A 12775-nucleotide genomic window follows, 5' to 3' on the forward strand; every position below is an offset into this window, starting at 1 on the left:
GAGTAATGTCAGGTAGCAGTGTTATAAAGAAAACTGAAGCACAAGAGCAGAGGTCAGAGCAAGGGGAGAGGATACACTCTTTCAGAATTTTAGATAGTCCTGCAAATACCTGTCTGGTATGTGTGAGCGGAAAATGAATGAAGTAAAGGAGGGTGCCATGCAAAGCAAGAAGGCCAGTGTGGCTGAGCTGATGAGAAAGGCTGCCTCGAGATGAGATCAGGGTTAAGCAGAGGTCAGATCACATAAAGCCCTTGGATTTTATTCTGAGTAATGGTAAACTACTGTTAAGAAAAGTACAACCAGAATTAAGAAGCTTTTATATTGCTCAACAACTACTATATTTTTTCACTAGGTAATAAATTCATAAAGTTTAAACATCAAAAGGTATTATTCTTATTTCTCCTTCCAGAGAATTTTTATGCATATACAATGCAATACTATATATGTTTTTCTTTCCCCTTTCTATATGAATGGAAGCATATTATACCCACTGTGCTATACAATGCTTTTTTTTACTTAACATAACTTAAAGATCTTTCCCTATCACTTCATAGAACTTTTTTCTCTTACGTAGCTGTATAGGATCCCATGTTATAGCTATACCATAATATACTGATCCAATTCTCTACTGATGGATATTTAGGTAGTTTCTGAGATCTTACCATGACAATGAATGCTGTAAATAACCTTATCTAACCCCATTCGCACACAAGTGATTCTAAAGAAGTATAAAGGAGTAAATCTATTCCTAGAAGCGAAAACAAGAGGTCAGAGAAGAGAATTCATGTTTATAATTTTGCTAGACATAACCAAATTACCCACCATAGGGAAAGTCTACTCATGAAGACTCCAACCAGCAATGCCTTAAGGGCCAATTTCCTCACAGGTGACACTAGCCCATGGTACATATAATCAAACTTTTGGATTTCTGACAATCTGGCAGGTACCAAATAATGATATACTGGTCTAGTCTTATTTATTTATTTTCTTTTTAGGGTCGTATCTGTGGCATATGGAAGTTCTCAGGCTAGAGGTCAGATTGGAGCTGCAGCTGTCAGCCTACATCACAGCCACGCCAGATCTGAGCTGTGTCTGTGACCTATACCGAGGCTCACCGCACTGCCAGATCCTTAACCAACTGAGCAGGGCCAGGGCTTGAACCTGCGTCCTCATGGGTACTAGTCAGTTAGTTATCACTGAGCCACAATGGGAACTCCTGGTCTAGTTTTCATGTGCATCTCCATTACCATGGGGTTTGCATCATTCCATATGGTGTAGAGACATCTGTAGTTCTTTCTATGTGAACGATCTATTTATACCCTTTCTCCATTTTCCCACCAAGTGGCTGGTTAGTCCTTTTCTTATGAAATTTCTTATAAACTTTTCCTTATCAAATCTTATCAAATAGGAGTCCTTTGTAAGTCAAAATTAGACCTCTGTAATATGACTTGCAATGTTTTCTCTCAGCATATATTTTTGTCTTTTAATTCTGTTTACACTGATTTTTGTTATGGAGAAATTCTTTTCTAACAGTCAAACTCAACCATTTTCTCTTAGGGCTCCTCTATTTCATTCACATTTCCTTCTTATACATTTCCAGTTTCATTAACATAGTTTTGTTTTGTTTTTTAAAGCCTTGGTTTCAATTTTACTTCAGATAGTTAACCAACTGTCCCAATGTGTTATTAAACAGTCTGTGTTTCTCCCACTGATGTGATGTGACTGCTATGCTCTGAATATTTATGTCCCCCCGAAATTCTTATACTGAAATCCTAACCTCAAGGTGACAGTATTAGAAGCTGGGACCTTTGAGAGGTGATGAGGTCACTGAGGGCAGATCAGGCACACAAAAATTTTAGCGAATGCTAAAGGCCCCTGTCTCAATCCATTTGGGCTGCTATAACAAAAATAGCATAAACTGAGTGGTTTATAAACAAGAGGAATTTGTTTCTCACAGTTCTGGAAGCTGGAAAGTCTAAGAGCAAGGCACAGATTGACTCTGGTGAGGGCCTGTCCTGTGGTTCATAGAGAGGCCTTCTCACTGTGTCCTCACATGACACAGAAGAGGAAGGGATCTTTCTGGACAGCTATGTATATTTTGGTCTAGTTTTAGATTTTTATTCTGCTTCATTATTCCATATAATCTGTGCCAATAATTACTCTAATTATAGAAGCTTTGCAGAATTTTTTTCTGGCTAGTAAAGGTGGTTCACCCTCCTTGCAAAAGAAAAATTTTTTTAGGCCCATACCCATGGCATATGGAGATTCCCAGGCTAGGAGTCTAACCGGAGCTATAGCTGCCGGCCTAAGCCACAGCCACAGCCACCTCGGGATCCAAGCTGTGTCTGCGACCTATACCACAGCTCATGGCAATATTGGACCCTTAACCCACTGAGCGAGGCCAGGGATCAAACCCGCAACCTCATGGTTACTAGTCGGATTCATTTCCGCCGTGCCACAACAGGAACTCCTGCAAAATTGTTTTCACAGTGTTTCCGGACAATTTTGTATGTTTATTTTTCCACAAGAAGAAGAGAATCAGTTTTTTTTTTTTTTAAAGTCTTAGCATTTTTATGAGTATTGAACTAAAATGCTAATTTATGAAAACTGACGATTTTACTTTGAGTTTTCTATTCAGGAACATCGTATGACTTTTAATTTAAATCATCCATTATGTTCTTCAGGAGTTTTTTTTTTTTTAATATTTTTCGTAAGACCAGCACATTAATTAAGTCTATTTTTACGCATTTTATTTTCTGTATTGTTTACTGTATGAGTCCATTGTGCTATATCTTGAATATACATAATTTACCAAAAACGACTTTAGAAGAGAGACTCTAAACAGCCTAATTTCTATTGAAGAAATAAGGTTGCCACAAGGCTACTACTCTGTGCCTCCTATCCTTTGCCCTCTAAGAAGGATGAGGCCCAGATGGCTTCAATGTGACGCTTCCTGCACGTGTGCCTGAGTGAGTGAGTCAGTACATTTACTATACCCACTTCATACACGAGCAAGTTAAAAATTGTAAGATGAAATCTTCATAACACCACCGTAAAGAAAACTATTTTTTAAAGTTACAAATAACATACATTAACCACAACATCAAGAAAACACTATAATACAGAGCATACATATTTATAGTATAGCCATAGTATATGAATTTGAAATATTATGTGGCATAAGATGATGATAAAATCTAAAACCATATACAACACAACAGTAAGTGATAAGTTCCCAGTAACTTTAAAGGAAATAAGATCTTGCAAAATTAAAAAATTAAAAACAAAAGATCCACGTGGAATGTAGAAGTATGATAGCACAGGTTTGGCAATGGTATTTGGGAATACCAACAGTCAGGCACTGTTTCTGGAAAGGCAAGCCAGCAACACCAAAACCATCCAGGGAAGAACCTCTCTGATTCAGGGAGTCCACGACAAGGAATTTATCCTCTCTCCCATTTATAAAAAGATTTTTAAATATTTTATATTTTTATATGCAGCATTATTTCTAATATAAAAAAATTAAAATAACTTCTGACCAATTTGAAATTGGATTTTTGAGCCATTAAAACAATGTTAATAAGGAATTGTCTGAGAAAAACTGCTGAGTGAAAAAAGCTAAGTACAGAAGGGTAAGTATCAATTACTCCAATTAGAGTGTATATTCTTTTGTAAGACTATACATACACATACACATATAGTTTATATATATATACATATGTATATAGAGTTTATATATACAGAAACTCTTAATCCTTTCTGAAGAAAAGTGAGCTCCAGAGAAGGAAAGTAATAGATCCAGGATCATATAGCTGATAATCTGTAAAGCTAGCCCCCAAACATAGGTCAGCATGCTTTTTAAAGCTTGTATTTAAATCACATATTTTTTTGGCTGCCGCCACGGCATGCAAACACTCCCAGGCCAGGGACTGAATTCGCACCACAGCAGTGACTCGAGCCACAGCAGTAACATTCATGGATCCTTAACCCGCTAGTCCACCAGGGAACTCCTTAAATCTTATTTTTAATTGTATACTAATTATTTTTTACATCTAGCTCAGATTTAAGCAGTTGGGCAAATAAACTAAAACTTGATAGAATTAAAGACAGAGGTAAAATGATTATATTCACTTTTTTTTATAAAATGATGGAGGAATGTGATTCACTGTTTCTGAGAAAAAAAGAAAGTGAATCAATTTTAACTGTAGATAATAATCAAAAGCATTAAAAAAGGGACCTTACTGTGAAATTCTTCAATGAACTACAAACAGAAATTAATTTATGAGTGAGTGATAACATGATCATGCCACCCAAAGTTAAATTAAATCTGAGAAACCATATGGCCTCCACAGGAGCTTTGTGAATTAAAAACAATATTAAGAAAAGAATAAAGGAAAGGAAGCAAGAAGGGAGGGAGGGGGAGAGAAGAGAAGGGAGGGAGGAAGGAAAATACTTTTAATTATGAGCACCTTTTTGAAAAATAAATCTCTACCATTAACTAAAATAATGATATTTAGTGCTCTGATAAGAAATTTGTCTACCTAATGGAGATAAAAGTAAAGAAAAACAGTGGTACCACGATTTAGGAAAATATGTTATTTCATATGTTTTATTTATTTATTGGCCGCCCTGGGGCATGTGGAATTCCCAGGCTAGGGATCAGATCTGAGCTGCAGTTGAGACCTATGCAGCTGCAGCACTGCCAAATCCTTTAACCTGCTGTACCAGGCTAGGGACTGAACCCGAATCTTAAGTGCTACAGAGATGTTGCCAATCCCGTTGCACCACAGTAGGAACTCCTATTTCATACATTAAAAAAAAAAAAAAGTATTTAAATAACTTTATGAAATGATAACATATCACGACACAGAAATCCTACGACCTATATATGATAAATAGTGTGAATTAAAATGTCACTATTGGGAGTTCCCACTGTGGCACAACCGGATCAGTGGCCACTTGGGAGCCTTGGTACGTGGGTTCGATCCCCAGTCCAGCCTAGTGGGTTAAGGATCTGGCATTGCTGCAGACATGCTTAGGTTGCAACTGCAGCTCGGATCTGATCCCTGGCCAGGGAACTTCATTTGCCTCTCGGAGGCCAAAAAAGAAAAAAAAAAGTCACTAATGAATCACCCTAATTACTTACTCATTCTATTTTAACATAATGCTATTCAAAGTGTAGTGGCACAGGGTTAAGGGCTCTAGTCTAGACCTAAAGCCTTCGGGTTTGTGGGGGGTTTTTTAGTTGCCTGTTTTAGGGCAAGTCACGTAACCTACTGGTTTTGAGTTTCCTCATGTGTAAAATGGAGATAAATATCTGCCATGCCTAGTTACAGACATCTGTATAATAACACTGGGACAAGATGTTTGAAATTAACCTATAAATAATCAAATGCTATTTAAATATATGGTAGTATATTTTCTAAATCTGTAGTCATAGTATAACGAAGTGTCCCAAATCATTTAAAAATATGAAAGCTCTAGATTATTTAATAGTTAATTAAGAAAATTATATGCTGAATATGCTTTAAAGAGTTAGAAATGGGTACACATAATATTTTACATTAGAATCTACTTTTGAGAAACAATAAATGCTAAGCAAAACTAATTACACATTGACAAATTACATGAAAATATTTTAGGTAAAGTACTAAGGAAAAATACTCCCAATTTATTAATAAGCCCTTTTCTGACTCTTGTAGATTTAATCTCTTCAATAAAAGCAGTAAGTGGAATACAAAATAATTAAACATTACATGTTTTCCGTGGTCACGTATTTTGTCCAAAAATGTATTACGTAATATTTCTATAATACTGTTACAAATAAAAAACTAAAAGGAGAAAGTGAATGCATACAGGTCTATGAACCTAGTAAGATGCACTTTACATACATAGAAATACTCATAATTACTTATTTTTCAATGATTAATCTTATGATTACTAATACTTGTGCCTCCTCAGTATTTTCTTATGTAATATAAGACAAAAGTCTATTCAGAAGCATACTGCCAAAGAAACTTAACTTACTTTTACTTAAATCCCTATAGCATTCATATCAAAAAGTATTATTATTATTTATTTCTCTTATCGACCATGTTTACCATGTTTTAAGAATAGTGGCTCAAGTAAATCAAGTTTATTTAAAATACAGAGAATGCTAGACATTCAATGTCATTCTCCTTTCTAGTTATTTTTTTTCTTAAAGCTTTCTCACTGTTATGATTTTTATTTGATGGAACGGACAGATTTAAAGGATCCTAAGGTATAATCAAAATAAACACCCAAGCTATTTAAAAAAAAAAAAACAAAAAAACAAAAAAAATAAAGGAGGTCCTGTGGCAAAGTGGAAACGAATCCGACTAGGAACCATGAGGTTGTAGGTTCGATCCCTGGCCTAGCTCAGTGGGTTAAGGATCCAGCGTTGCCGTGAACTGTGGTGTATGTAGGTCGCAGACGAGGCTCGGATCCTGAGTTTCTGTGGCTCTGGCGTAGGCCAGTAGCTACGTCCCTGATTCAACCCCTAGCCTGGGAACCTCCATATGCTGCAGGTGTGGCCCTAAAAAAAACAAAAAAAAAAAACCAACAACAAAAAAAAAACCAACAAAAAAAAAGATGGTTCAAAAAAAGAAAACAATGTACTTGTATAACAACGAAAATCATAAAATTTTAGAGCCAGAAAGGTTTAAAAAATCATTTTACAGATGAGGCACACAGAGTTTCAACATTTGTCTAAAATTATTATACAGCTGGTTCTTGAGAAACCAGCATGACTAGTGATTCCCAGACCAGTACATGCTTAATTTCTATACACAACACATTAAAGAGAAAATAAAACAAAAATCTAGGCATAATCTAACTATAAATAAAAAGCAAAAATTTTTAATAGTAACATATTTGCTTCACTGGAAACAAAGTAGCTTTTTAGACAGATACTAGTATCTGTCTAAAAAAATTCTTAGCTTTCTGCCGCAATAACATGTAAAAGGCATACAAAAAAGCCAAGCACATTTTGATAAAAACACATTTGATAAAACACATTTGATAAAACACATTTGATAAAACAAATATTTGATAAATATTTGATAAATATTTGATAAAAATATTTGATAAAAACACATTTGATAAAACAAATATTTTAAAAATTAAATAATTTGTCTACAGTGGGAATTAGCAAAAACAAAGAAACATACACCATCATAAATCTCTCATGATAGGTAATGCTTTGGCCAAAAGATATCCGAGTACCATATAAGTTTTGCATGTCCAACACAGCTAAGTCGTAAGTGAAAGATTGCTCTTAGGTATGGAAAATGAAAAGCCAATCCATATGATATTCCAAACAATACAAAAATCAAGAAAAGAGATTTTTCAGCATATAATTGCTGTTTAGTCACTGCTTTGTACCATGTAAACCCCATGAAAAAACCTTAGAGAAGTATCTTTTAAAATGGAAGCCATAGGGGAATTATAAAAACCTGAAGTTACAAATATAAATGTTCTTAAAGGAGAAAAAGTGGGGGAAAATTCCTAAACAAAGGTATCTAAGTGGCAGAGATGATAATATACTTGACTAAATTAGTGGGCCAATTTTCAATAAGGAGGAACAAGCCAAAAACCTGAACTTAGGTAACCAGGCCAATGCAGAGAAGGAGGGAAGGAGAAAGAGATGAAGAAAAAATGGAAAAATTCACAAGGGAGAAAAAAACAAATGACACAAATTTTAAACACACACACACACACACACACACACACACACACACACACACACACAGTGAAAGATCACCTTTGAAATAACCTGAGGCAATATTAACACAGAAACTATCTCACAAAGGGGTAAATAAATGAGGTCTTAAAAGAAATCACATAAATTTCACTTTACAATATTTGACCCTACTTACAATAGTGACTTCTCAAAATTATTAATTTTTAACTAGTTAACATAAACTAAAATAATAATTAAAAGTGCTCTAGTATAGGGCTTATCCTATCCATTTGCTATTAACAGGAATCATAGTAAATCAAAAATATGGTTTCAGCAAAATTACCTGGATAAGCCAAGTTTAAGTAAGCCATGTCACTGTAATTAATGAATTTCATTTTTTTAAGAAAGAGTATATTGAATGTCAGCACCAATCAGCATTTGTTACCAGTATTCCACACCACAGAGCAGCAGCATCAAAATCTTCAAAGAAATAAAGCCAGCGTACCTGAAATCACCTGCTATCACAATGATGACCTAAGAGAGGTTTCTGCTGCCCAAGGTGCATGTGAAATGTACAGTTCTGTAGCCTATGCTACTCACCTTGTCTTTGAAGATATGTGCATTTTGATATATAAAATCTCGGTAACTTTCTGTTCGTACTTTGTCCTAGGGTAGAGAGAGGAGAACATTTTGTTTACAGGATAGTTTGAACAAAGAAAAATTTTTAAGGAAGATATTGGCTAATTTATCACACAAAGCTAGTTTCCAGAGCTACTCTTTGCCTGGAAAACCATGCTTAATCTTTTTTTTTTTTTTTTCCCTAAAAGGAAATAACAAAGAACAGAAATAGCACCAACAAAGAAAACATTTAAGAACATCACTGAAAGTCAAGTAAGATCTAAATTCTTGAAAAGTACATATTTTCGTCTTGACGTGCATCATCATTATAAGACTTCAAGGAATAATCAATGCTAATAAAAGATGTACATGGTATTTTCCTCCTTTAAATAAGGCCTAGAATCTAGAGTCTGATTCCCTGCAGTAGAACTATGTTAAAATGAGAGAAAAAAATCAAAATGGCTAAGTGTAATAGTTACATGTGAAAAATGAAGCTAAACTGAGTACAGTTTTCTAAGAAAGTCATTCATCAGCACCTATCTGATTTATAATCCTGTTTTGTTTCTAGAAATGTCTGTAGTAGGAAATGATGCTTAAAAGCCTGTGAGTCTAGAAGTAAATCATCTGAGCCCTGCAGCCCACACTATGAGACTTCTCCACTCTGGAGTCTCACATGATCTGTGACCAAGGCAGGCACTGAATGTTAAACATTTATGTTGGTTCATGAACAGAGCTGACTCCCTTTTAAATTACCTTAGCTGAGACACATACAGACAGCAAACTAAGCAGTAGGGGCATTGCTGCCAAGAGAGTAAAATGAATACGATATGATATAAAAATACTTCAGACTGGGAATTCTAGTTTTGGGTTTCATACTAGGAAAAAGCATATAGTTATACCAAACACTACAATATAAAAATTTATACATTTCATAACTCCACAAAAAAATTTTTTGTGGCAAATACTGGGATCAAAAAAACAATACAGGTGTTTCCACCATGGCTCAATGGAAACAAATGTGACTAACATCCATGAGGACACAGGTTCGATCCCAGGCCTCACTCAGTGGGTTAAGGATCTGGCATTGCCATGAGCTGTGGTGTAGGCAGCAGATGTGGCCCTGATCTGGCACTGCTGTGGCTGTGGTGTAGTCTGACAGCTGTAGCTCCAATTTAACCCCTAGCTGGAGAACCTCCATACACCGTGGGTGCAGTCCTAAAAAAAGAAGAAAAAAAAAATACAAAGGAGGTTTTAAATTAAAAGCCAAATTTTTTCAATTACTGGATCTAAAAAGGGGAATTCCATAATGGACTCCATGTTTTCTGATGTAATTATTCCTAATTGGTTTACAAACAAAACTTTAAATCAAATTTATTAAATCTTTCCCTGAATGTTATTTTAAGATTATTTTTAGATTTATGAGACTCTAAATGAATTTAACATGCTATCAACTAATTAATTTTAAAATTGTCTCTCAAATATCATTTCATACATTTTTACTATTTTATACTCTTCTTACACTACAACCAGTGATTTTTGCTGAATCAACAAAACCTACAAAATGTGAACATTATTAGTCAGGAAGGCAGTCAGTTGAAAAGCTCTCACCACCAATTACACTCTTTCACCACTGCTCTAACTTTATCAGCAGGCTCTCAAGTCTTGTCCTGAGTCCACACACTGCTGCTCAGCTCACCTACAATCCTTCATCCAGGCTCTTCCTACACGGCTGTTTTCACTCAGATGCTCAGCCTGGTGTGATGAAATTCAAAGTATACTAAATACAGTGCCTGGCACATAACAGAGCTTCAATTTAATACGTGAATTTTTCCAAGGAAAATCCACTAAACATGAAAATCCAAGCAAATCAAAGACAGCCCTCAAATCATTTCTAAAAATTTATTCTACCAAGACTAACTCTTCAATATAAAATAAGGTAATGAGCAGTAATAAAATTATCATTTGCTTAACTAACCTATTAAAACTGGCGCAGTGGTTAACGAATCCGACTAGGAACCATGAGGTTGCGGGTTCGGTCCCTGCCCTTGCTCAGGGCGTTAAGGATCCGGCGTTGCCGTGGGCTGTGGTGTAGGTCACAGACGTGGCTGGGATCCAGCGTTGCTGTGGCTCTGGCGTAGGCCGGTAGCTACAGCTCCGATTAGACCCCTAGCCTGGGAACCTCCACATGCCGCAGGAGCTGCCCAAGAAATGGCAAAAAGACACACGCACAAAAAAAAAAACCCCTCAAAGGAAGAATAAAATTAGAAGTCCAATATTAAGAAAGAAGATAATCTTATTTTCAGACTACTACAGCGTAATGGAATTATTCCTATTAATTTTATTTATTTTTTTATTACTTAATGAATTTATTACATATATAGTTGTACAATGATTATCACAATCCAATTTTATAGGACTTCCATCTATTCCTACTAATTTTTAAAAACATTAAGTATGAGACTAAGGACAACAGAAAAATCACATACTATGGATTTCACCTACATAAGTAACAGTATGTTTTAAGTGCATAAGCTCATGAAGGTGGACAAAACACAAGTCAGCAGCAGATCTGATGCAAACTCAGTAAAGAGGAACTATTTAACGGTACTATAAACTGTGATAAACAATTGTTCACCAGGATGAACAATGTTTTTCTTAAGGAAAAAAAAAGGAAGGAAGAGTGGTGCACCTCAGGTTTATAACATTAGCAACAGTGCCATGAACCGTTGAAGTGTTAAAGGACTTTGAAAGTTCATGTCGCCATTTCACTGTCAACTGCATCTCTGAAATTCAAAAAAGTTATCTTTACCCTGACTCCTGAAAATAAGATTACAAACTAAGTTTATTTATAATTATAATCACAATGTATGCCAAAATAGTGTCATTAAAATATGTGAGATCAAGCAACAACAACAAAATAATCCAAATAATATTCTTATAAAAGCAAGGCCAAATCTAAGCATAAAAATAAGTACTATATGTATGGCTTCTCAATTTTATTTATAAAGATCAGGTGAGACTCCGGTAGTAAAACAACTATGAACAAATTATGTCTGCTAAGAATTGTTTTGATAATAAATAGAATATTATTTGATACAAGGTGCATTTCCTATTCATCCATACTAGATAACAGCAAAATATACAATGGACCAATATGTCTTTTTGAATGAAAGATATATATATTTCCTATGAAGACTTCATCAAGTCATCACCGATATTATATACTGTATAACAACGAAGGGGAACTAGGCATGGAAAATTATAGTAATATGGTTTCTTTGTCTGTGTCTTTGTAGGGCCACACCTGCAGCATATAGAAGTTCCCAGGCTAGGGGTCGAATCGGAGCTGTTGCTGCCAGCCTATGCCACAGCCACAGCAACACCAGATCCAAGCCGTGTTTGCAACCTATACCACAGCTCACGGCAACTCGGGATCCTTAACCCACTGTGCGAGGCCAGGAACTGAACCTGCGTCCTCATGGATGCTAATCAGGTTCATTACCACTGAGCCACAACGGGAGCTCCAGTAATAAGGATTCTTAAGTGACTCTCTAAAAGTGCAAGACAACATTGGAAACTTCAGGCTGGAACTTCTTAAATATATATGTACATCAAAAGGACTTTAAGATACTTGATCAGGTGTGAAGATCCCTTAGTTATTGATACAGAGTTACAAGGGTCGTCTAGGACAGAGATTTGGAATTAAGACTAAACTGGATTTCCCTGATGACTGCACTGAGAACACTCTGATATACTATCTTCTAGGAGTCTCAGTAACCTTATCTGTCTGAAAAACCCAATACAATTTCCTCATCAAAAGCATTAAAGGTTCACGGCATTTAAATTGATGGGATGATTTAAAATGGCAAATATGGACTGAGATTAACTCCTTTAAAGAAAATATTCTAGACACAATAAAATTAATTTTAACAAAGAAAATGCAGCATGTCAATTTCTTTTAAACAATTCACTCTGGACTTAAAACAATTTATTACTTATAAGTGTTACTTGTAATGCTATTCTGTAACCCAAGTGACAAGAAGCACAACTACGACATATCATGAATAAAGAAATGACATGACATTGCTTTAAAAAGCCCCAAGTAATTACAATTACTCTTAATCAGCAAACCTCTACTCTGTGATCCTGCACAACTGACTCAACAAAATATATACATGTTAGTAAATATCTCTGGTTATTTTAAATGCACATGTTTCAGGGAACACAGCCTTGGAGCTTCCAGAAAATAAAACAATCACTGGGGAAGGATTCAGAAAGGATTTTTTTTGTTTGTTGGTTTTAAGAAAAAAAACTAGTGGCATCGAAAATTCAGGGATAAACATCTGAAATTTTCAATAATTTCTACACTCCTACATTTGTTTTATTCTAGCTAGATATTTTCAGTTTTACTGAATTAAAAAAGTACATTTTGCTATTTTATAATCTATAATATAA

At 35.2% G+C, this 12775-nt stretch overlaps 1 protein-coding gene across 1 annotated transcript in view; it reads right to left on the minus strand.

Annotated features, from left to right (window-relative positions):
* Positions 1 to 12775, minus strand: part of PRMT3 (protein arginine methyltransferase 3) — a 148634-nt gene that overhangs the window by 119460 nt on the left and 16399 nt on the right. The window contains exon 8 of the mRNA XM_021083252.1: positions 8303 to 8368. Within this exon, the coding sequence (XP_020938911.1) occupies positions 8303 to 8368 (66 nt within the window). The remainder of the gene's footprint in view (positions 1 to 8302; positions 8369 to 12775) is intronic.

This window comes from Sus scrofa, chromosome 2 (assembly GCF_000003025.6).
Source record: "Sus scrofa isolate TJ Tabasco breed Duroc chromosome 2, Sscrofa11.1, whole genome shotgun sequence".
Lineage (NCBI taxonomy): Eukaryota > Metazoa > Chordata > Mammalia > Artiodactyla > Suidae > Sus > Sus scrofa.